We start from the raw sequence: 26543 nt of genomic DNA, 5'->3' as shown, positions 1-26543 counted from the left end.
AAGGCTGGCCAGATGAGCAGCAGAGTCAATAGAAAACTGAAATCACATAGTGAGTTCAGAGTGATACACTTACTCTTTTCATCCTGATTCTAGCTCTCCATCTCAACACCCAAGGAGCTCATGAAGACCTATGTATAGTGATAAAAGGCAGACACCTCCTTTCCTGTGACTTACTCATTGATCTGAAGAGGGCTGGAGGAGATGAGACCAATGTTTGAAACTGTACTGGGATGTGCGCACATGTGTGAGTGCATGTGTGTATGTGTGTATACACGAGTATGTGAATGTGCACATGTGCAAGAGCATATATTTTCATTTATTTATTTATTGGCAGTGATGGAATACTGAACCCAGGGGTTTTCTACCACTGAGCTTCAGCCCCAGAACTTTTTATTTAGAAACAGTGTCATGCTAAACTACTGAGGGTCTCACTAAGTTGCTGAGGCAGACCTCAAACTTGCTATCCTCCTGCCTCCGCCTCCTGAGTAGCTGGGATTCCTGACGTGCGCCACCACGCCTAGCTGAGTGTGTATTTTTAATAATTGAAAATATTTTATATCCAAGGACTTTCCTTGAAATATTATTAAGGAACAGAACATGTAGATTTAATAGAGTGTTGTTGAAATGGGATGACTTAAAAAACTGTATTTTATTTGTATTTCATGAAGGAGACTGCTCAATAAACCACTACATTTAAAAAATTATATTCATTACAAGGAAGGGAAGAGAGGAAAGCAATTCATGAAACACTCATTTGATAGATAATAGCTTGCAAACCTTTTCACTTCTAGTATTGATCTAAGAACATTCAAGTGAACACTGATTATAAATTACCCTGAAAACATCTCTGATGGAAGAACTTTTTTACTGGAAACCTTTTAATATAGTAAATCCTTTGGGAATAAACATTTCAAATATTATACTCTGCTCTATTTATTGCCTTTTCATATAGGGCATGATGACCAGAGCTTTTGCTGAAATGACACCTGCTCTCAGAGGTAATATAAATATTTTAACATTAAAACATTCTACATTAGTTATTATTTAATTTACCTATCCAATATTTATTGAAACTTTCAATGGGCACTTCTAGGTCCCACAGGGATAAAACATGAATTAGATGCTGATTTCATTCTTAGAATACTTTTAGTTTGGTAAGATTCAATATGTACAAAAATAAGCAGAAAACAAAGTGAGAAGTGTTGAAAGGTACATTAAAATGAATGTATTCTTAGGCCAGGCAACAGGGCACCAGTGCTGGGCTTTAGTTTTTAGAGGACCCTGTTTTGGGCCCAGGAGACATGCCTACCAAGAGCTAGAACTTGGGTACATGACTTGATACTTTTATCTGTTCATGAGCATAAACACTCACCTGCTCATTTTATTATGTGTTGTCCACAGTTACTCTGTGCCTTGAGATAACAAAGAACATTCATGTCTTTGACCAGTAATTGTTGAGCATCCATTAGATGTATAGCACAGGACTGTGCAATATGGAGAACCATAGAATGTAATGCATAGGTCACTTGGACAAAAAGAAACTTCCTCTGGGCACTGTGGCTCACACCTGTAATCCCACTGGCTCATGAGCTGAGGCAGGAGGGTCACAAGTTCAAAGTCAGCCTCAGCAAAATTGAGGTCCTAAGCAACTCAGTGAGACCCTGTCTCCAAATAAAATGCAAAATAGGGCTGGGGTGGGGGCTCAATGGTGGAGTGCTCTGAGTTCAACCCCTAGTACCCCACCCCCGCCACTCCACAAAAAAAGAAAGTTCCATTTCTACACTCATCATCTTGTTCCATCTCAAGCTTTTTAATAATTATGGCCAGTTTCTTGCAGGCTCCCAATAGTAATGTCACATGTGTAGGCAGAAGAAGGCTTCTATCATGTAATAGGCATTTCAAAGTAGCTAAGTTATCTTTTCCAGAACACAGAAGTAAAGAGATCTCTCAGCTGCATGGTAAGTCAATGACTAGGTTCAGTTTATCTCAACACACACAGACTTTGTACTGGCATTTCCTGGATCCAGAGTCTATTCTTTTCTTTCCTGAAGGCTTTCTAAATACAAACATTTGAATATTAAGCTGATTTTTCTCTCACAGTCTATTGTATGACTATAAATTTCAACCCAAACCATCTTTGAGCTGTAAGACATGAGTGACATCATTGAACTGTAAGGTACATTTTGGCCAGTTGCATAATTTGGCACATATCCTCTGCATTCCCAGAGTTCCTCTGCTTTTCTGCAAACGTTGCTCTGTGGGATTACTTTAAGTAGCATTCATCTTTTTTAATTGAGTGTTGACTGTCATCACTGCTGGAGTTTGCCTCCTTCATGTCTTCTAGAAGGGTAGGGTGAAAGACTTTTAAAATGATGTTCTAAGGTGAAGACTTCAAAAGCAACAGAGAAGGATTTCAAGGGTGTGCTGCCTCCAGTTAGTTTGCAACGGCTGGAGCTTCAAAAGTCATCAACTTTAAATGTAAACAAGCAAGGGCTGTCAATGAGACAGTGACAATGGGCTCCAGGAGGTACATGGTTAGCCTTGGCTTGAAGTTAAGGAAGCACAGGAGGCCCAGCCTTGGAGGCTTAACAGAAGTTAAGAGAAGGCACAGGTCCACAGTGCCCTCAATGTCAGGGGCTGGCTACAAAAATTGCAGGCTCGGCCAAGTGACGAAAGCTCCACGGAAGCTCGCACTCACCTAGACATCTGCTCCTGGGTCAAGTTTCACTAAGGCTAATATACTTGAGAAAAACAAAACAACAAAATTACATATGCCAAGCGAGATTTTTACTCCCTCCTCGCTCCTTTTCTTTATTATGTATTTATTTTTTATTTGTATGTTTTCCTTCACTTCAACCTCTTCCTCTCCCTTGATCAGCGAGTTACTCAATCCCATCCACCCCATCCACACCCCTACTCCACGTTTTCATGTTCAGGAGTCTCGCTGGTTCATTCCACTGAGCATGGGTCATGCATGCACCCTCCCCTTCACCAATTCGCACCCTTTTAGTCCCTGTCAGGCTCATTCGCTTTCCCAGGCAGGGACTGTCGCGCCCCAGGTCCTTCCTCTCCAGTTAGAATAGGCAGCGTCCCCCCGGAGGCTCCGGCCCCCTGCAGCTCTTCCAGCACCGCCCAGTGCTCCTCCCCGCGCCCGCTGCTGCGTCCACCTCCTCGGCTTCCCCGGTGGCCCGGCCTCCTCAGAGTCGCCCCGCCCCTGTCCAGCTCCGCCCCCGGTCGCCGTTGCCTGATTGGATGCCCCCGCCTCCCCTGGGATCCTCTCCTCTGCGTGATCGGATGGGCACCAGCACCTGGTCCAAAAATTCCCCTGAGGGGACCGAGGGGCTCTGCAACCTCCAGCTCCCGCGGGGCTGCGGTGACGGTGACGGCTGCGGCGGGACGCCGATCGGGGAAGGGACTCGAAGAAGGGAGCGGAGGAGGGAGGAGGAGGAGCAAAGGTGTTGGAGAGAAAACTTCTGAAGGAACAGGAAACCTGCCGGGGAGGCGGCTGCTGCAGCTTCTCGGGGCGTCGGGGCTGCGCACGTCGCGGGGTGTCCACAGGGCGCCTTTGCTCCTGGGCTCCTGCGGTGCGGAAGCAGGCTGAACCCCTATTCTCGGTCACTGGGACTGTGCCCTGCGCCGCTGCAGCGGTCCTGCGCTCCATTCTGCCTCTGCCGCTGCAGCTCCTTTGGAGAGAGCAGCGAGGGCGCAGGGAAGAGGAGGGAGGTTCACTTTGGAACATGAAGCAGCATGTCTGATAAAATGTCCAGCTTCCTCTACATAGGGGACATCGTGTCCCTGTACGCGGAGGGCTCTGTCAACGGCTTCATCAGCACCCTGGGGTAAGCAGGAGAGGCGGCTGGGCAGCGCTCGCGCTCTGTCCCCGCGGAACCCATCCCAGTCCCTCCTCGCGCTGCGGCGCCCTCCGGTTCCCGCCCGAGGTGGCGGCGCCGGGCAGGGTCAGTGCCTGCTCTCACTCGCAGGAAGCTGCCGGAGAGGCAAGACTTTCTCAGCAACTTTGTAATCTCAAACTCAGACACATCAGAAAAGGAGGAAGTGATTCAAAAGTCCTGAGACAGGCCGGGCGAAGAAGTCTTCGCTGGCTTCTCCATAGGTTGTTTTGATTAAAATGTGGGTTTGTTTTCTCCTTTGGGAAAACAAAACACCTTCTCTTCCCATCGTTTCTCAGTACCGCTCTCATCCCCTTGTCTGTCAGTGCTGGGTTTGAAGAGCAGGCGATAGAAGTCCGTGGCCTTGGACGTGAAACTCGGGCGAGATGTGGTGAGCCAAAGTGTGGCTTTGTCCTACGGGAGGAGCTCACCGTCTCCTCTTCGCTGAAGTAATTTCCTTTTGTCCTTGCCAAACGAGGACTTGCCCCGCCTCGTGGGCAGCCTAGGGGCGGCTGCCCGGGTTCCAGAACTCAGCTCTGGTTCCCATAGGGAAGATCTCTTGAATCTCAGCCAAGTGCAAGATTGGAGTTGGTTAATAATTGGGGAAATATATGCGTATACATATACAAAACAATGTGCTGAATAGCTAAATAGGGCTTTTTTTTTTTTTGATTACCAGTATTTTCTCTCTGCCCTAATTTTGTATACCACTGACGAGTTTAATTGCACACTGTAATATATTTTGCTGCAGAGGTAGTTTTTTGTTACCTCATGGTCCCAGGCTCTTAGACTCCCCAGTCTTAGAGATTTGAGGCTGCAGAACTGGTGTTTCTATGTCACTGTTTTCAGCTGTTCGTTTTTGGGGGACATGACTTAACATGCAACGTCCCTGGACCATGACTGGGAGCTTGTTATAACGGAGCTCTGCCTACTCAGCAGTGGGATGTGGAAGTTACCAGTAGTCCCACAGTTCCTGTTATTTGTACATTTCCCCAAATAATTGAGAGAAGGAAGGTAGATTTAGTTTAATCTCTTTTCCATCCTTGTTATTTACTTGCACAACTGAAGCAGGGAAGAAAGAAATAAGAATTGCAAGTATGTATGCTGGGTTTGTAAATCACAAACTATTGGTTATTCCTGGGAGAATTCATAGTATGAGTGCAGTTTTGGGGACTCTGCCAACATTTTGTGGATGAACTCTGCTGCACTTCACCTTCTATGGACCCTCTAGCCAAGTGCAAGGCTGGAGTTAAACTGATGGGCTTCTAGGAGCGGGTTTGGGGTTTGAATCCCAACTCTTCCACTTGTAAACTTTTTGACCCTGGGCAAGTTACATAACCCACCTGTACCTCAGTCCCCTCAGTTGCAAAAATGGGAATAATAATGGTTTCTTTCCCATGGGTTTGTGGTGAGAAGAGTTCATATGTGTAAAGTGCTTAGTACAGTATAGTCATGTAATAAGCACTTATGTAAGTACTAGCTGTTGCAGTAATTATCACTACCTTGGTGACTATGAGCAATAGTTATATTTGTGGATAATACAATAAAAAAGTCTAGGAGTAGTGTATAAAACCTAGACAAAACCAAAAGGCCATATTTCTATAGTGCCTTGTACAGCAAAGGCATGCATGTGAGTAACTTATAAAACAAATACTAGAAGGGCTGTGGGTGGCAAATCATGGAGCTACAACTTCAACAGTTGTGAAGTCTGCCCTACTCATTTTAGAGATAAGGAAACTCTAAGAAAAATGAAGTGACTGACCCTAGAAATAGGAGATATCAGTGCAAAAAGTTGAAACTCAAACCTGTCTCCAGATTCCTAGCCAAGTATGCTTTTCTTTGGCTACATACACATAATACTTTTTAAGCCTTGAGAAAAATAAGCTTGAATGACTATGAATGTCACATATACATTTGTATAAATATTTATTATTTGTAGTCAGTGTTTCTTGATGGTGTTTCAAAAGTTGAGTTTCCTTAGATTGTATTTGTGTATTGTATTAACAGAATAGTATTTTTCTGTTAATGTACAGAGTCATGTTGAGAGTAATCTGACAAGGTTCACATGCTGCTAAGTTAAAGAAGAGTCTTTAGAAAAGCTGTGCCTTGTAGAATTTGATGCTTTGATTGGATATTCTTTTTTTGAGCGAGACTGCTCAGGGGTTCACATAATTATGTAGTACTCTGTAAGTCAGGAATAGGGTATGCCATTTCTCTGTCCTGATACTTGCTTCTGAACATCTTTTCAAAGGGCATTGTAGTGAATGAAAGTCATTGCTGATATGCTCTGATGCAGTTTCCTGGCCCTCATTGAATAGTGTCCAAAAAGTATTCAAGGGCAGCAGATAACTAGCTTAGGACTTAAATGAATTCTGGCTTAAGAGTATCCTTATGGAATAAGGATCAGGACAAACTATTCAAGTGCTGTGATATTTCACTTGACAAATAATGGCTTCAGTATATCTTTGATGATTAAAAATAGCACTTTCTGCTTTGAAAATGGAGCTAATTGAAAAACATGTTATTTCTTTTAAAATTGGAACTGACATAGAGTTAAACCTGCAATTATTGATTATCTTATTAACACACATTTCCAAACTTTGCTGTATATGAGATATATAATTAATGTTGCAGAAACTTCTGAGATGCTTTCAGAAAGCATCTGGTACCTTTAATAAGGCTTGTTTAATTTCTAAAGGGACCATGTGGTTCATGTTTATTCTTCATTGCTTTGATTTTTATTAACATGATGATCATTTTCAAAGTTAGGGATTCTGTGTTATAAAATAATTTTCTAAATTCAGAGATGAAAAGTTTCAACTGTTGAGAAATAATACCATTTAATTTTGTAATGGTTAATTAAAGTTATTAATTCAACCAGAAGTATCCACTGTCTTTGATACAGGACATGTACAAATAATGACCTGCAACAATATATTGAGAAACTTTGGTTTCATAGCCCTAGACCCAACTTGCAAAATAAAATATTTACAAATTGTAAGTAAGCTAACAGGTAGGGGATGCTACCCCAATATCTGCCTACATAATATTACATGTGGCACGGGTATGTGCTTCCGTGAGCTTTATAATTTCTAAAAATTGGATGACATTGTGGTTCCATGAGTCAAAGAAAGTCCTAAACATTAAAACCATGCAAGGTCATTAAAAAATTAACTGTAATGCCATTTATAAGAATCAGAAGAAAATAATTGTGTTTCAATTGATGAGTCTGATTTTTCAGGATAAAAGTGCTAGAGTTTAGATCTTGAATTCCCCTAAAGGCCCATGTGTTAAAGGTTCATTACACAATTGGGAGGTGGCAGAACCTTTAAGGGGCTGGGCATAGCGGGAGGAAGTTTGGTCTTTGGAGGCTTATCCTTAAAAGTGATATTGGGATATAGCCTTTTTCTCCTGTTCTCTTTGCTTCAGTTGCCGTAAGGTGCCATATTCTCCCAGTTGCCATAAGGTGCCATATTCTCCCATCATGATGTACTATGCCATTACAGGCTGAAAGCAGTGAGGCCAATCAGTCCTGAAAGCCTCCAAAACTTTAAGCTAAAATAAACCTTTCTTTTTATACATTGGTTACATCAGGTATTTTATTGCAGTAACAGGAAGCTAACTAACACAAAAAGTGTTAGCAGAATTCTTAGGATGGTAGGGAAAGTGGAACCAGTGAGGTATGCCATTTCTTCATTGGCCATTCATAAGATGAGAGGTTGGGAAATAAAAAGTGTGTATATTTGTGTGCATGTGTGTGTATGTGTGTGTATGTATGTTTAAGTGATTGCTACTTTTGGCTTGAGGTTTCATCAAGTTAAGGTATTGAAGAACTGTCAGATAACTACCAATTGTAACACTGATATCAAAGTGTCATAATAGTCTCTTAGTTAGAGTGACAAAGGATTGAGGCCCTTATTTTTACTTCTTGCTTGATTTTGATCAATTCTATTAATTTTTCCCTTTTCTTTTTCCATGTTCAATAACAGATATCACGTGGGGAAAGGGGTGAGTCACCTAGTTAGTAATTCTGATTTAATTCCTTGGATAACAAGACTATGAAAATGCTTACATTTTATTGTTCCTAATTATAGTCCCTTGAATTTCTCTTCTATTGACCTTTAAATGTTTACAGATATGATTTATTTTCTCTTAATTATGTCATCCTTATTATAGTTGTAAAAATATTTTCTGTAATAGAATTGTTTGATTAGTAGGGAGTTGTAGATGAAGCATGGAATGGAACTTTTATTTTTGCATAATTTGCAAGTTATGTTTATTATCTTCCAAATAGGACCTTCTAAATAATAGCCAAATATTGTTTTCTGCTATAGGCACAGAAACTGAGCTTTGTTTTGGCTATGGCATCTGATAATGTGATAAAAATTATCTAAAAACTCATTGAATATTTGCATACATGTTCAGTGGGGAGGATACATGATGGAATCTTGAATACTGAGTTTTTTGGGGAAGTCTAAGGGTTAGAAGTGTGATGTTGTGGAACTTGAAACCAGCTAAAGTTCAAAGACAGCTTCTGAAGTGGTCAACATGAAATCTATTTTAAACTGAAAGCTGGACTGTTTCTGAAACCTAGAAATCATTCCATGAATAACACTGCAGGCCTTGGACCCTCACTAAAGTGAGAGCTCAGTCAGGTAAACAACTATCCCTGTTCAAGTGCCCCTAAATACTTGTCTTGACAGACTGGAATTCAGAGGCAACTGCTTGGCTTCATTTTAGGTTTAAAAGAAGTCTTTTATTTGTGCACAGGTAGCTCTTTTCATAATCACATTTTCCCTTTGGAATCGTTATTGTATAGATGGTATGAAGATAACCTAGAGACTATAGACAGATTACTATAGAACTAAACTTTCAAACTTTAATCCCAGTCAGAGTACATATCTTCATATATAAATGTAAAAGAAGTAACCATGGACTTTTATGATAAATTTATAATGTACTAAGTAAGTTTTACTTTTTTTTTTTTTTTTTTTTTGTACCAGGGATTGAACCAAGAGGCACTCAACCGTTGAGATACATCTCCAGCCCTTTTTATTTTATTTTATTTAAATTTTTCTGTAGTTTTAGATGGACAGAATGCCTTTATTTTATTTGTTTATTTTTATGTGGTGCTGAGGATTGAACCCAGTGCCTCATACATGCTAGGCAAGTGCTCTGCCACTGAGCTACAGCCCCGGGCCCCCCTTTTTATTTTTATTTTAAATTTTGAGATAGGGTCTCACTAAGTTGCTTAGGGCCTTGCTAAATTGATGAGGGTGGCTTTGAACTTGCAATCCTCCTGCCTTAGCCTCTGGAGCTGTTGGGATTACAGCGTGCACGTGTTTGCTACTGTGGCCAGCAAGTTTTACTTTTTTAATATAAGAATTTGGTAATGGATCACTGTATCATAATCAGACATGTGAAGCTAATGGACATTCATTCATTCATTTATTCATTTATTTGATGGTTATAAGTATGCCTTTCAAATACATTAATGTCTTCTTTTAAAAAATGTTTTTTAGTTGTCAATGGGCCTTTATTTTATTTATTTATTTGCAGTGTTGAGAATTGAATGCAGTGCCTCATACATGGTAGGCAAACCCTTTACCACTGAGCCACCACCCCAGTCCCCATTGATGTCTTTTTTGTGTGTGGTTGGTTATCTTTCTACTTTCATACCAATTTAGATGGTAAATTCATTAATAGATAACTTTAGAAAACCACAATTTTAATAAAAATATTCAAAGCAAGATACTGGGAAAATAGAATAGCATACTAGCAGTGGTTGATTCCCACATGGCTAGTGAATGCTGATTTCTTTAAAAAAATATTTTTTTAGATATTGATGGACCTTTATTTTATTTATTTTTATTTATTTATTTATTTATATGTGGTGCTGATACTTGAACCCAGTGCCTCACACATGCTAGGCAAGTGCTCTACCACTGAGCCACAACCCCAGCCCATGAATGGCTGATTTTTAATTCTCCTTTTTATATCTCCTTTATTTCCCAGATTTTGAATATATTTCTTTAATTAAACACCTATTGCTTTTATAGTCAGGAAAGTTAATTAAAATGAAAATGATGTTTTTAAGGATTCTTCAATTTCTTATTACTGTTAATCAATAATATATATATATATATATATATATCTTTATATCTATCTATATTTATAATTTTTTGGTGCTGGGGATTGAACTCATGGCCTCACACATGTTGGGCAAGTGCTGTACCTCTGAGCTACATCAATAATATTTATTTTAAAAAGTGTAAATAAAGCATGTTACTGAAATAGTCATATGTTTACCATGAAAAATTTGTTCCTAGTTCACATTGGTATTAAAATGTATTATGAAAAATGTCTGTCCAGCCAGTAATACTGAGCAATTATGATGAGTAATTTATTTCATACAGTAAATATATAGTCTGTTTTTTACTTTAGAAGTCTGTTTACACACGTAAAATATACATTTTTGCATGGTTGACTTGTTCTTTTAGTAACCTTGAACTCAGATTGAGGTTTTTATTGCCTTAGTCAACATCTATAGCATTAGTTTGTGAGGGGTTATTGGGTGTGTGTTCAAACTAAATTAACAAATTTTTTTTACTGTCTGAAAAGGATGGATTAGCTTTCTCAAAATTCAAATCAATTGTTGGTTAACAATAGCTATTATATAGGTTATAACAACACACACCATAGATCTCCAACCTTGAATTAAGAATGAGTTATATATAGCTGGGTGCAGTGGCACATGCCTGTAATATGCAGTGGCACATGCAGTGGCACATGCCAGTGGCTCCAGAGGCTGAGGCCTGAGAATCTCATTCAAAGCGAGCCTCAGCAACTGTGAGGCTCTAAGCAACTCAGACCCTGTCTCTAAATTAAAAAAAAAAAAAAAAAGAATAGGGCTGGGAATGTGGCTCAGTGGTTGAATGCCCCTGAGTTGAGAGAGAGAGAGAGAGAGAGAGAGAGAGAGAGAGAGAGAGAGAGAAACTATTAGGCTATTTAGGAAAAAAAACTTTAATCATAGAATTGACAGAGTGTCCACATGATGAAAGAAGTCCACGTGACTGTCCTGATGGTGTACTTTTTGCTGAAGCATGTTAAGATGATTTATTCTTTTGGTAAATGCTTAATGAGCTACACTATGGGCTAGGGATACACATGTAAAGAGATGACAGATATTAAGCTATAAAATATTATCTCAAAAATAAAATCTTCCTTTGACAATTTGTGGTACGACAGTGGGCCAGGATTTGTGGGAGAAATGAAGGCAGTTTTTATTTTTACTCTCAGTGCTGTGAGTGCTGCAAGACCAGGAACTAACAAGTACCAAGAAAATGTGGTCATTTAAATTCTTGTATGCTTAGCATCTGACAAAATTCCTAGTACATAGTAGGTGTTGAATAAATATTTGGGAAATCAGTGTAGCACTTTTGAATATTTAGTAACAGAAAAGAATGGTGTTGAATATCTGCACTGTGAGGTACTTCTTTATAAATGCCAAAAATGTGGTCAGAAACAGTGGAATAGGAAGTCAGAAGAGTCCTTCTTCCTCTTCTGCTTTGGATAACCTGGGGGGGCTTCAAGAATGAGCTGGCACATGAGCTAAACTTTGCAGGATTATTAGGATGGATATTTGTTTTATCTATTCCCATAATTGATTATGTGTTCTTGGTAATTTTTCATCTAAAAAAATCAGTGAATTTTTCTGTCCATTTTAATAGGTCTGGAAAACTATAAGCAAACAGTTTGTTATTTTTGAGAGACACAAAAACAGAAGCAATAATCTGAGAATCTATTTTATGCTAATTTTAGCAAATGTGAGAGACTTAAACTTGATTCAGACCCTCTGAGATTATTAAGAAAGACTCCTTTCAATATATGCTGGATTTACTGAGTCCTGAGAGAATGAGGCCAGGGATATAAAGCTTGGTCAAGAAGAAACTTAGCATTTGTGTGTGTGTGTGTGTGTATGTGTGTGTAGAATTTAGAAAAGGTACTCAGCTTCTTTGTATATGATATTTTTATTCCCCTTTCCTTGTTGCTTCTTATCTCCAGTGTTTCATAGTTTTTCTTCATGAGTCATGAACTTAATTCAAGTTTTATAGATTCCTTGGAAGCTTTGGAAATAAGGACAGCTTTTCATCTAAAGTAGTTCTTAATTATTTTTTCCTTATAATGCATTTGACTGCGTGGATATGCATACACACACACACACACACACTGCACATACACATTCACACACGCTGTCCCACTTGGTTTGAAATTCTCTTCTTCTGTGTATGGAGTCTACCATACCCTCTTTCTCTTTCGATGTCTTAAAAAGTGACAAAGGCCATAGATAAGTTCCTATAAATATAGGGAAAGGTTAAGGAAGTGAACAAAGCATAATCTCAATTGGTATCTAAATTCTTAGAATTCAGACATACGTCATTGAGGTTCTATCTATTACTGAGATGTTTGAGTCACTATTAAAATATCATTATAAAGATCTCTTTGTACCAGTTATAAAATGCTAGACTTTATTATATATTGGTTATATCCAAGAGAATTCCTCAATGGATTTCTAGAGAAAACTTAGTTGTTTTTTTTTTTAAATAAGTAACAGAAATTTATTGGTTCATCATCTGGTGAGAGTCTTCTTGCTGCATCATTGCCTGATGAAGGCAAGAGGGCAAGAAAGGACAAAAGGGGGCCAAATTTAGCTGTTTATAACAGCCTATGAGGGTGAAGGCCTCATGGCCTAATCATGTCTCCAAGGTGCCACCTCTTTTTTTTTTAATTTGAGGTTTATAGTTATATGTAGTAAGTAGTTGGGCTCATCCTGACAAAATCATATACACATGGAATTCGATTTCAGTTCATGATCCCCCCATCCCTCCTCTCTTTCCTTCCTGCCCTCCCTCCCCTCTCCTACACTCCTTCCTCTACTCTACAAAACCTTGGTTTTTTTTTCCTCTTCCCTTTTAAAAAACAATATGGAATGCTTCACAAATTTGTATAGCATTCTTGTGCAGGGACCATGCTAATCTCTGTGTCCTTCCAATTTTAGTATATGTGCCACCAAAGCAAGTAGTAAAACTTAGGTTTTGAATGAAGTAAATCCTAGTTGTCTAGCTTCCTGAGACCTGTAGTGGTAATGGCTAATTATGAAACAATCACTAAGGACAGATCCTGATTTTCTCCACATATTGTCTCCTGTAGAAAAGAGGATTGTTCATATTTTGTAGGGAATTTAAATGGATCACCAATGCTAAATGTAAAGAGCCCAAATAAACTAACAAAAACCCCCTGAAAAATACAACTTGTTTAAAAGTTGTTTATTAACATTTCTAGTGACAAATCAAAGTATATTATTTGTAAAAATCTCAAGAGACTAAAGTACCTCCGACTCATGTTCAACTCATATTTAATTATTTGCACACTATATAGTGAATTGCCTTGGAAATCTTCAAAAACAATTCACAGTGTCCCTTGATATCCTAATTCTTACTATCTGATCTCAAAACCTTGAAAGATCTGGGAAACAAGGGATATTTGTACATCTCTTTGCCCACCTGAATAAAGCTGAAGATTTAGATGACTTCATTATGTTGAAAGGAAGGTTCTTTGTTGGTAAGGAACACAGACCATCTCTGGCTACCTTTAAGAAAAGAAGGAGATTTATTGTGAGGATACTGGAGGAGCGCCAAGAAACTGACAAGTGGCCATTAAGGGAGGCCAAGATCCAGGGCTCCTGTGAGAGTCCCAACAGCAGGACCTTCTCTCTGGGTCCCACCACCCGCATGACCTTGACCCTGTAATTCCTATATTGGTGTCTCTCAAATTTCAGATTGTAGAGTGATAGCATTTGGCCCCACTTGGATTAGGATTAATCATTTATGTCATGAAAGTGAATCCCAGTGCTCTGATCTGGCTACCAGGAAAATCACTGAGCAGAGCTCTGATTTCTATCTGCTTCTGGGGCAGTATGGCATTGGGGAAAGGGATCAGAGGGCCTGGGCATATGCTGGTTGTCACTGCTTATAGACAGTTTAATACTGTAGTAAGCTGTAGCGCTTTTTTAAAATAAATTGTGAAAAAATATACATGACATACAATTTTCCATTTTAATTTTTGTTAAGTCTATAAATCCACAGCAATAATTATATTCACAGTGTTGAGTAACCATCACCACTGTTTCCAGAACTTTTTCATCATCTCAAATAGAAACTCCATATCCTTTAGACAATAAATCCTCATATTCTCCTACCTTTATCCCCTGGTAACTTTGGGTTTATTTTCTGTCTTTATAAATTTGCCTACTCTAGGTACCTCATGTAAGTGGAAGCTTACAATAGCTCTCCTTTTGTGTAACACAGTGTTACTTATTGAATGAATACTTGTTGCTTTAGGATTTACATATGAGAGAAAAATGAGAGAGTGAAAATGTAGATATGTACAAATTATAAAATAATTTGAAAAAATAAAACAATGTCGTTCAATTTCTTTTAGTTCTAACATACTGTATTCCCCTATAATGGTGTTTGAAAATATAAGTACTTTGAAAAGTAATTTTGAGATAAATGATACCAAACATAATCAGAGTTTTTTTTCCATTTCTATAACATTCAAACTAAATCTAGTTTAAGAATATCAAGCAACATAAAGACAGTGACTCAAAAAAATTGAATACACAAATCACCAAACACAGTTATACTAGGGATCCAAAGTAAGTTAATGATTTAAAGACTGGTCACTTTTGTTTTGAGAGTGTTCAAGGTCATTGCTAATATCAGGGACATAACTACTTAAACATTTGCATTGCAAGTAGATTTTTGGCTTCAACCATGTTTTCAGAGAAGGTAATTTCAGTTCTGGTTCTTTATAGTTGGTGGGGAAAGCAAAGAAAAAATTTTTGTTATATTCAGGATTCTAAACTTGTGGGTGGCTAGGAATGAGAAATATTAAATGATACTTAAATCAAGATTCACTGTCAGTGAAAGTGTAAGTTGTTAAAACTTTACTAAATCAGTGCATTTCTAGTATTAATAAACGAGAAAGGGACTTTATTTACTTTTCTTTATTTCTTTACCTGACAGGTCATGTTTTCAGAGCCTTCCTTCCTGGTTAGTACAAATGAAGTCATTGTTATCTGTTAGGGGATAAACTAAGTGCTTATTTCCAAAGTCTCAGCTGCTAAGGAATCTCTCAGAAGTATAAAAATACTTTGTTAATAATTAGAGAATCTGAATCAATAATTATTTTGGTAAATTGTCATGAAGAAATTTTGACAGGCGGTAATTTCTTTGGCAATGGATATCTATAGTCTATAAGCATTTTCTAAAGAATACACCTGTGTTCATAATGCATGTTTTTTTTTCAAAAATGAAAGTTACAATTTGTCTAATAAATTATAAAGAATTAATGTCAACTATATCATTTAGTTTGAAACATTTAATTTTAAAAAGACATGTTAATGTCAATTTCTGTTTCAGAGACTGCTAGTTAGTTATTCCATGAAATCCATTTTCCCCTTCTTTCATACTAAGAGAAGTAGATGGGTTTATGGGTCCCAAAATAAAGACCATATTTCCTAGTCCCCTTCATAATTAGGTGAGGCCATATACTACACGTGGAAGAAAAACCATTAATGGAGGTGTTTAGTCCCCCACCCATGGGCATGGGAATAAGGCATCTTGGACCATGAAGGTGAGGCTAATGCACTAGAAATAACAAAGCCCCAAGAAATATACCCAACAGTGGCTCTACTATACTCTAACAAAATATGAAACTAGATGGGTAAAAGATGATGTATTCCCTATTAGGCAATGTGAAGCCATTGAAGGGTTTTTAAACAGCACAATCATATGATCTGGTTTTGCTTTAGAAAGATCAGAGAATGGGAGGACAAACAGAAGCCTGCAAGTGACAGGCAGCCGAGGAATCAGGATGATACATGATGACAGCGTGAACCAAGCAGTTGTGTAGGGATGAGAGTAGCTTGTCATCATAATCACTGAAGGGACGGTGTCCATTTAGTTCTTCACTTTGGACCTAAAAAAGATTTATGAATGAAAATATTCACCATTGCTATTGAGGCATAATTACTTGAAAAAACTAAAGGTACAGATTTGAAAGAAATTTTCATTTGTTCATATCTGGATAAAATGTAATTCACTTCTGGTTTTCCAAGTCTCTGAGCTGTGTGTGAGCTACATTTTGTACTATGCGCCCTTCCTCTAGCTCTCTGCCTTCTTTTTTAGTTGCATGCATTTTATGAGCTTCCTATTGCCACAAGACCTTTACATGTGCTCCCTCTCTGGTCAGTTTCCCTTCTTACCTGCAAGCCTTTCACCTATTCCTCATTCAGATTTCAGCTCTGTGACTCTTATGGTGAACTGTCACTGATCTCTCAGACTGTGAGAGATCCTCTATGCTATACAGCACCATATTCTTTTCCTTTATAAAATTGATCACAGTTGTGGTTTTAATTTTGCTTCTATTTCTATGAGTATCTAATTATATTTACTTCTTCCATTAGACTTTAAACTCCCTAAGGGCAGAGACTTCACATTATTTTGTTAATATTATGTTCCCTGTGATTTTCATAGTATCTGTCACACAATAGGTACTCCAGAAATATATTGAATGAATAGTTAGCATATGCTGTAGAGTATGGGCTTTTGGCTCAGATGAATCTGATTTCAAATTATTGCTCCACTTTTTCTCATAGTGTGACCTTCAGAAGTTATTTAATATTAAATATCTCAGCTTTCTTATATGCAAGGTAGGATTATTGCCCAGTTTGTAGTACTGCCATGAAACTAATGGAAATTAATATATGTCAAATATTTGGTCACCATCAGGTCTGAGGCATTAGGCATCTAAGTGCCAACTATGTGGAAGCTATCATTGTTATTATTTATATTATTATATCTAGAAAATTAGCATGGATGTCTTTTTGGAAACTTAGCTGAGTTCCTATTGCATGGTTGTTAAAAGTGCTGCTGTATTATGTTTATAAAATTTTGTAGTATACCAGTTTTTAAGCTGGTGTTTGTCTAGTAGGCTCTCTGGAGCCATGCTGCCTTATCTATTATTTATTTTGTTTTTTTTTCTTTCTTTAATAATATATGTTATTAAATTGTGAATACCTATGTTTTTCTTTTGTTTCTGGTTTGATGCATGTAATTCATTTGATGTACTAAAAACACTTGGAGTGTATCAGATTAGTAATAGTCTTAGAATTGCTTGATATATATTATTTTCTTTGACTAGAATTTTCATGTTTTGTTAAATTTTAAAGCTTACATGCTCTTTTAGTTGCTAAAATTTCTTCTCTACTAGAACATAGTAATGAAGCAATTTTTTGTCTTACTTATTGACATAAAACATGTATTTGTTTTGGAGCCAATAGGATATAGTTTTTAATATATGTTTCCAATGAACAGCTGGTGCTACTCTCTCTTGGCAAGAATTCTGATTGAACTTCTGTGACTGTCAGATGTAGATTAGCAAAAACAATTTATCTGATTTGGATAGTTAATCAGTTTACAAATAAACAAATTTGTGGGAGAAAATCTTGTCAAATTTTAAATAGCAACTAATCAAATTATAACATTTCTCTTGGGAATACTCACAGTTTTTAGACAAAATCATGGGGATTGAAAAGGAGTAAAAAGTACATCTTTATTCCTTCTTAATAAAAATTATTCAGGCCTTTGCCTTCTTTTAATTATGCATTAAAAGAAGATTTTTTCTGTTTATTGTAAATGTAATATACTCATGTTCACAAAGTATAGAAGAACCTTTAAAACATTAAAGCTTTAAAAAAATACTTTGAAAGAGAAACTACTTTGTAACCCCTCCCTTGAAAATTTCTCTATGAGAAAGTTATTTCCTGTTAGCCATCATAAATTCCTTATGGTGATGTTTAAGCCAGTTGGCTCTTTCTAGGTTTACCAGAGTAACTGGTGATGGGAAAGAGTTCAACAAGTGCCACACTCCTGGATGTGACCAAGAATGAGTGTTATGTGAAGACACTAGTTTTTTTTTTTTAGGATATTTTTTGGTTGCAAGAATCAGAAAACTCAATTTAAGACATTTCTAGCAAAACAAGAGGATATTGTGATAGGTAACTGGGAAATCTTGGCATCACAGTTTGCAGGACTTGCTCTCCATCTCCCCGGATTCTGCTGTACTATCAGTATTAGTCACATCCTGGGCAGGTGTTGTCCCAAAGGAGGCTAATTGGCGCTAGTAGCTTCTGCCTTACCCCCGTTCTCTTACACTCAGAGCTGAAAAAAGGAGTGCCCCATTTCCTTAAACTCTAGAGAAAGTACAGTACTACAGTTATCTCTGTTGCAGTGGCTTAGGTAATGGTCACATCTTTCAGCCAACACCGCGGCTGGGGGAGGAGCGGAGCCTGTTTCAGAGGTGACGTCATCATGCACTGTGTAGGAGGAGACCCCTCCCGGTTCTTTGGTCTGGGCTCTGCTGTCAGTAGGCGGGTGGTGGGTGCTGGACAGGCAGAGACGCCACGTGTCCACTGTGGCCAAATAGGATCACCCCTTAACCTTCACGAATCCTCATTTCCTAGGTCCGTACATATACGATTTAAAACTGGAAGCCTTTAATTATTTGGATACTTACATCAGACTAGTCTCATTTCCAGGCTACCGTTTTTCTGGGCTTTCAGAACTGTTTCTGCTTCTTTCTGATAAAAATTTATATGCCCTCGCAAAGCTTCAGTAGCCTGGAGTGGCCTAAACATTACTTTGGCATCTGTTAGTGTAGAAGAGGATTCTGAGGAAATCAAGGGTGGGAGTACTGGTAAGGGGCCAAAAAGAAAAGGCAGCAGTTTGTTGTTGCTAAATTATATCTCAATAATGTTGATGCAAAATTTAAAAAGGAGCATAAGACAAACTTTAAAAAGAAGCACATTATTCATGAGCATAGAACTTTGATTAATAGTTCTCATTCATGAAAGCATATGTATTTGAATCTGTCTTTCTTACAGTAAGTTTAATTTTTTTTTTTTTTTTTTTTTGGTATGGGGGATTGAACTCAGGGATGCTCAACCACTGAGCCACATCCCCAGCCTTATTTATTTACTTATTTTTAAAATTTTTTTTTAGTTGTAGATGGACACAATACCTTTTTAAAAAATTAATTAATTAATTTTTATGTGGTGTTGAGGATCGAACCCAGGGTCTCACATGTGCTAGGTGAGCGCTCTACCACTGAGCTACCACCCTAGCCTTATTTTTTTTTAACATTTATTTTTTTAGTTGTAGGTGGACAAAATACCTTTATTTTATTTTTATGTGGTGCTGAGGATCGAACCCAGTGCCTCATGCATGCTCGGCAAGTGCTCTGCCACTGAGCCGCAACCTGGGCCCCCCAAACTTATTTTGTCTTTTATTTAGAGACAGGTTCTCACTGAATTGCATAGCACCTCACTTTTTTGCTGAGGCTGCCTTTGAACTTGGGATCCTTCTGCCTCAGCCTCCAGAGGCCTGGCCTTATAGGCGTGTACCAGTGCAACTGGTTAATTTCTTGCTTTTTTTAAGAAAACTTTTGCTTAGATATAAACAGTTTACCTACTTTATGGCATAATAGTGGCACTTATATGCACATAGTGAACATAAGTTAATTATTTTAATGAAGAGGACACAATGTGGAGTGTAATATAATCAGGGTTTAAAATTTTCTAAACTTAAAATTTGAATTTTAAAATCAAAAGATCAATTTCGATCTCAAAAATTAGAAAATTGTGTTGCTAAACTGCTTTAAATATTTAAAAATTTAAATGTTCTCCATGTTAAAAACCTAATTTATATTGTGCTCAAACTAAATATGAATTTTAATTTCTAATTACTATAAAATATGTAATATTTGAAATGTGATCTTTGTGTAATCTTTTAGAATAATTAAATTTTCCTAACTCTTAAAGTCAGTATCTAGGGCTGGGGTTGTAGCTCAGTGGTAGAGCACTTGCCTGGCATGTGTGAGGTACTGGGTTTGATCTTTAGCACCACATAAAAATAAATAAATAAAATAAAGGTATTGTGTCTAATATATATATATATATATATATATATATATATTGTCAGTATCTTCCAGTGGCTTGGGAGTCTGAGGCAGGAGGATTGCAAGTTCAAAGTCAGCCTCAGCAACTTAGCAAGACCCTAAGCAACTCAGTGAGACCCTGTCTCAAAATAAAAAATAAAAGGGGCTGGGGATGTGGTTCAGTGGATAAGTGCCCTGAGTTAAATCCCCAGTACCAAAAATAAATAAATAAACAAACAAACAAGTAAATAAAAAGTATCTTCAACTTTTTTTTCTTCTTTCTTACATACTTAAAATTTGGATCCATGTTGAAGTATTGAAAACATTGATAGATTATTTATTTATTTATTTATTTTTTAGAGAGAGAGAGAGAGAGAGAGAGAATTTTTTAATATTTATTTTTTAGTTTTCGGCGGACACAACATCTTTTTTTGTATGTGGTACTGAGGATGGAACCCCGGCCGCACGCATGCCAGGCGAGTGCGCTACCGCTTGAGCCACATCCCCAACCCATTGATAGATTATTGACATGACTGTATAAATCATATTTAATTTCAAGGTTGAAGTTAAATCCTTGAATAAATAAATGTTTGATAATGAGTCTTTAAAAGCAGTGTGGATTGCAGAAAGAACTACTCAGGTGCATAGGAATGAATTTGTTATGCCCTGAAGAGGTTTTGACAACTTGGAAAATCATTTAACTTTGAATCAAGATCCCCATCTTTAAACCGGAGATACTGAGCCTAGTGTCCGGGTACACACCTGTAATCCCGGTTACTCCAAAGTCTGAGGCAGGAGGATTCTAAATTCTAGGCTAGCCTGTGCAATTTAGTGAGACCCTGTATCAAAATAAAAGTAGACCCGTATATCCTGCCGAGCGCCTGTAATCCCAGTGATTTTGGGAGGCTGAGGCAGGAGGATCCTTAGTTCAAAGCCAGCCTCAGCAACGGGGAGACACTAAGAAACTCAGTGAGACCCTGCCTCTAAAAAAAAAAATAAATAAAATAACTAAATAAATAAACAAACAAATAAATAAATAAAAATACAAAATAGGGCTGGGGATGTGGCTCTAGTGGTCAAGTGCCTCTGAGTTTAATCCCTGATACCCACTCCCTAGCTGCAAAAAAAAAAAAAAAAGAAATACAAAAAATAGAAAAAAAGGATTGGGGATATATTTCAGTGGTAAAGTACCCTGGATTCAATCCCCAGTCCAAAAATAATTTTTTTTTTTCTTTTAGGAGTACTGATAATATCTGTGTGTGGTCCTTTGGGGGTAAGAAGTGACATTAAACCTGTTTGAATATTTGGAAAGATATACTGATTCATGGTAGACATTTAAAAAATTAGTATTAGATGCTTTTAAAGTGATTAAGTCATAGGGAGATCACCTACTCCTTTTTAATAGCAAGGGATGAATCAAATTATGTATTTTAATATCAATGGCTTATTTTTTTTCAGATTTTTATAATTCAAAAAGAATGAAAGTATCTCCTCTGCAGTACGATTCTATTTTATGTTTATTGATAAAAGAACATATTTGGAAAACAAATATTGTTTTAGTTATATCAAAAGTTAAAAATCTTGTTTTTGGCGTTTTAAAACTATACTCTAATTATCATCTGACTACAACTTCACAGATAAATCATGATACGTGGAGTGTCATTAAGGTATCCTCTCCTTATTAGCTGTTTTTTTTTTTTCATTTTTATTTTATTTATTTTTATGTGGTGCTGAGGATCAAACCCAGGGCCTCGCATGTGCTAGGCAAGAACTCTACCACTGAGCCACAACCCCAGCCCCTGTTTTTTTTTTAAAATGTTATTCTAGTTGTCGATGGACCTTTATTTTGTTTATTTATTTTTATGTGGTGCTGAGGATCGAACCCAGTGCCTCACACATGCTAAGCAAGCACTCTACCACTGAGCTACAATCCCAATCCCTCCTCCCCTTTTTTAGTTCAAAGTATAAGAGAGGAAGATAGCTTCAAATTTTGTCGACTGTTAAAAACAAACAAACAAATAAAATCCACAATGTGGTCCAGCTGTTTCTTTGAACTCTAGCATTCAGGAAAGATTAAAGGGTGAAAGATTAAGCAGAGTAATGTGTCTAAATCTAGATATCCATAAATTCAAGGAAATGTGACATTAAGTGAAAATAAAGCATTTCCTATCACATCTTCTCTGTTCCTGTTTTTAAATTCCAAGTCCTTTTAAGAAAACTTCTGCTACTAGGGAGTCTTTAGGCAATGTTTGGAATGCTCCTGCAGGGAGCCTGGCCTGGTGACAGCCCTTTACTGCCAAGTGGTTGGGATTCAGATTTCAGACCGGCAGGGAAGAGGCTTTTGATGGGTGTGTGAAAGGAAGGGAGACTGAATGTCCCAGTGGTGCTTGCTGAGCAGAAGAGAAAGGGGTGGCTGTAGGGAAAATGGCAAGTCCCTAAGTTATGGCTTTTTTATACTTAGAATTCACTGGTTTAGAACACCGAATAAAGCAGGTAACTAAAGAGACGTCGTTTCACTAACTTAATATTGGGAAATATGACATTATGAAAAAACAACTATAAGAACTTTGAGCAACCACTAAGAGTAGAGATTATCATTCAAATCACTTTGAGAGAAAACTAAAAAAGGTGTGGTTCTCTTGGTAAGTAGTAGATCTTAATCCAGAGTAAACTTTTGAATCATGTGCTTTTTGTAGAACTTTCTCAGACAGGACAAAAGCAAAAGCAAAATGAAATGGTGAAGGTTTCTTATTCTTTATGATTAAGGATAATTTCTATGCCTCCTGGCAGGAGATGTCTTCATCTTACATGGATGTGGCCTTTCAGTGACAAAGCCCTTAGTGTACAACCCAAAAGCATCACAGAGTTGAAGAATTGTCTGTGTCTTAATGGATTTATTTTTCCATGTAATTTATAACTATGAGTGGCATTATGCCTGAATATGTAAAGATAAACAAAATTTAAAAAAGAAAAGCTGAAATCTGGGTTGGTTTAGGGGAATAGAATGAGTATATTACTAAATCTATATTTGTTTCTTATAGTGTGTTTAAGGAGGTAAGGTAATGGTGGAGGTTTGTCACTTTCGTGACTAGAAGTTTGGTTGGTAAAACATCACACTAGTAAGGCTATCAAACCCTAAAAGCAATTGCTTAAAAAGGCAGTTTAAAAATATTTTGGGTATATTTAACTAAAAACTACTTAAAGCTTGGCATTATGAAACAGAATGAGAAGACAGATATAGACAGAGAAATGAGCCCCTGTGCTACAGAAAGACCGTGGCGGGGGCCCAGTCATGGAGTAGTGGCCCTGGCTTTTTCTCTCACCTCTCTAGAAGGCAAGACAGTCACACCATTTTGGGAGGAATTGGTAAAATCTTACCAAAATGTCAAATGAGATTGTCTTTTCTAGTGACATTTCTTGTCGAAAAGTCTTAAGTATCATTCCATGAAAAGGCAGGAGGTTGAGAAACAAGTTGGTTTACATCGTAAAGGATTCTAAATTTGGTACCCTAGATGCTGGAGCAGCCAGAATGAAAACCACTAAATCACATTCTTAGAGAAAGTTAAGGTGAGATAATAATGATAACAATTGCTGCTGTTTAGACATCTCTGGAAGAGCTTTTAGAAGAAGGGAAAGCCATGACCCTAATTCCTATTTTTCTTTTAATCCATAAAGGAATATGTTTAGAAGAAATTTATTTTACAGATGAAAAAAATTCTTTCCTTTGGGGTCCAACTTGATTGCTCTTTAGTTGTATTAAATTGTAGCACGCAGGTTTTTAAATTCAAATTGTTAAGGGAAAAGAACGGAATATGTAAAACTGACTGTGGATGACAGCAATGTTTGTAAACTGGGCCTTTAGAACTTCGCGGTAGAGGTCCCTCTTTGGTAGAAATATCTGCAGTTCCTTTGCTTCCATCGGGGCTTTCAACTTTATCGAGTGATATGTTGGCCACAAAAGCATCTGAGGGAGTTGAGACTGTGTGATCTAGAGGAGGGTTCGGTTTTATCCTCTTCTTCAGGCACAATCCTTAATTAAAGAGCTAATATTTAAGACACTTTCCAGCATCTTATGGGTTAAGGCAACCCCTTATTAGCTCTTAGTTTTGTTTTCATAGGAAAAGATATGATTAATGGAGTTAACCTCATTGTCTGCTATACAAGAGAATGGTGTTTCTGCACAACACCAGCTTTGTGCCGAGGTGAAGATTAAATTTCTGTAAGAATTTGAAGACCTCATGATCCCAAGGTCTGCTTATTGTTAGAGTTTGGATCTGGGATTTCCCCAAAGATGTATGTCTTGAAGGCTGTGTCCCCAGCTGGAGGCACTCTTAAGGGGTGGTGGAACTTCGGGAAGTGGGAACTAGCTGAAGGGGATAGGTCCCTGAGGCATGTCCTTAAAGGAATACCTTGATTCTGGCCCCTCACTCTGCTGCTTCCTGGTTGCTGCCATGAGATAAACACCCTCTTTCTTCATGTCCTCCAGCCAGTATGATATTCTGCCTTACCTCAGGCACAAAACAATGGAGGCAGCCATCTTTGAATTGAAAACTCTGAAACCATGAGCCAGAATAAATCTTTACTTCTTTTAAATCTCTCCCCACCTCAGGTATTTTGTCACAGCAATGCAAAGCTGGCTATCACACTTATGCTGTAGGAGTTTTTTTGGATTTTTTCTTGGGTCATATGTGTCTTTGAAACAAAATTTATATTGCAACTTGCCATAAATATGCATAGACACATATTTAGGGTATTAAACATATTTAGGGTCCTTGAACCTCCTTGAAGTCCACCCCTTGGGTCCAAGCTTGGGAATACTTGGGCTAACATGTAATAGTGGCTATTGCTGCCAAATTTAAGCTCTAAATTTGGTCTGTTGTGTCAGTGCTATAGCCACAGAGCCTAGGACAATGTCTGGTTCAGAATCAACACACAAAAAATACTTGTTGAATGAATGAGTCAGTGACAAAGTGTACATATTTTGTTTTTTTTTGGTATGAGGCTAGAATGGTTTTGGTTATACTTTGTCAGTTCTTTACTAGGTATGTGGCCTTCATGGCTACATTTACTCCTGCTGCAAGGGGCAGAAACCCAACCAGAGCATGCAGAGTGGAGGGTTGTTGTTTTCATTATTGGGAAGTCCAGGAAGAGATTTTGGCTTCAGCTGCAACTGGAACCAAGGGTTGAGTTGATGTGTTAGTCAGCTTTTCGTGGCTGTGTCCAAAACACCTGACAAGAAGAACTTAGAGGAGGAAAAGTTTATTTTGGCTGACGGTTTAAGAGATTTCAGTCCATCGTTGGCCGACTCCATTGCTGTGGGCCTGAGGTGAAGCAGACCCTCATGGCAGAGGACAGCTGCGCATTGACATAGCAGCCAGGAAGCAGAGACAGTAAAGCTCCAGGGACAAAATATAACCCTCACCAAAAATATGCCTTCAGTAACCTACTTCCTCTAGCTATACCCCACCTGCCTAAAGTTATCATCCAGGACAGTAGTCCTTTCAAATTACTATTCCTAGAAATGGATTAATCCACTGCTTAGGTTAAAACTCTCCTAACCTAAGCATGAGCTTTCAGGAGACACCTCATATTGAAACCAAAACAGTTGGTGACACCAGGATTTTATCTGGCTTTCTTCATTTTTTCCTTCTTATAAGCTGTGTTCTCTGGCAGACTTTTTTTCCATCCGCCGTGTGGAAAATGGTTTGCAGGCCTACACTTTCCCCTATAATGCATGACCTCAAAAACAGATAGATTCTATGTTCCCCTTCCCTCCCTTTTCTTTCATTGTTCATGTTTGTTTTGTGTCATCTACTGTTATGGTTTCAATATGAGGTGTCCCCTGAAAGCTTATGATCTAGGTTAGGAGAGTTCTAACCTAAGCAGTGGATAATCCATTTGTTGGAATAATAATTTGAAAGGACTAGTGTTCTGGATGATAACTTCAGGCAGATGGGGTTTAGCTAGAGGAAGTAGGTTACTTTCGGTTAGGTGCTCTCCTCTGGACCAAGAACTTTCTGGGGTGGTAGAAGAGAAATGAGTTAGCCTTGGTCTCATACTCTCCCTTGGGTATTGGAGGGGTTCTGCTAGTTCTTAACTATGCCATTTTAAAAGTTGTAAGCGGAAAGGGGTATTTCTCAAAGGGTAAGGAGCAGACTAAAAAGTAACAGATGTCTATGGCACCATTGGTAAATAATTAGTTTGACTGATAATGTGGTCTTAGAATGTTAGTGGGTCCATTGAATATCCCTTACTGATATACCAACTGGTTTTGTGGAATCACCGAAGGTGCATGCATCCTCAAAGGAAAGACTTCTATATTTTTTGCAGAATTTTTAAGAATTAGGGGAATAATTGCCACCACTTGTAAAAGAGAAAAAGAATGAGGAGAGCATTATAGGAATTTTGTGATGTCTAGTATAAATCACAGAGAGAGCTGCTGTCTTCTGATGACAGAGACAGTGATTTAGATTTACTATATGTGACATCGTGTTTTAGCATTAGCTTCTTATCTGCCCTGTGGTGCCTCTAGCAGAACATTGGCATGGACTGAATACATTGTGCTTGCCAGGTACATAAATGTAACCAGTGAAGATT

General features: G+C 37.9%; 1 protein-coding gene and 1 pseudogene across 3 annotated transcripts in view; one reads left to right on the top strand and one right to left on the bottom strand.

The window, feature by feature from the left end:
• Positions 1 to 3259: 3259 nt before the first annotated feature.
• Itpr2 (inositol 1,4,5-trisphosphate receptor type 2) overlaps positions 3260 to 26543 on the top strand; it is a 518501-nt gene continuing 495217 nt past the window's right edge. For 2 of the 3 annotated variants that reach the window (XM_058576366.1, XM_046435433.2), the window contains exon 1: positions 3703 to 3839. Coding sequence is in view for 1 of the 3 variants with exons in the window: in XM_046435433.2 (XP_046291389.1) it covers positions 3748 to 3839 (92 nt within the window). In the remaining 2 variants the exon portion in view is untranslated. Of the gene's footprint in view, positions 3374 to 3702; positions 3840 to 26543 lie in introns of those variants that run through there. The other variant, XM_058576367.1, reaches the window with a different exon arrangement.
• LOC124087488 (U6 spliceosomal RNA) lies at positions 12866 to 12965 on the bottom strand (annotated as a pseudogene).

This window comes from Marmota monax, unplaced genomic scaffold, assembly GCF_021218885.2.
Source record: "Marmota monax isolate L192 unplaced genomic scaffold, Marmota_monax_Labrador192_F-V1.1 WCK01_AAM20220418_F8-fsc00012, whole genome shotgun sequence".
NCBI lineage: Eukaryota > Metazoa > Chordata > Mammalia > Rodentia > Sciuridae > Marmota > Marmota monax.
The sequence above is the reverse complement of the archived record's forward strand: the minus strand, read 5'-3'. Positions and strand labels throughout refer to the sequence as shown.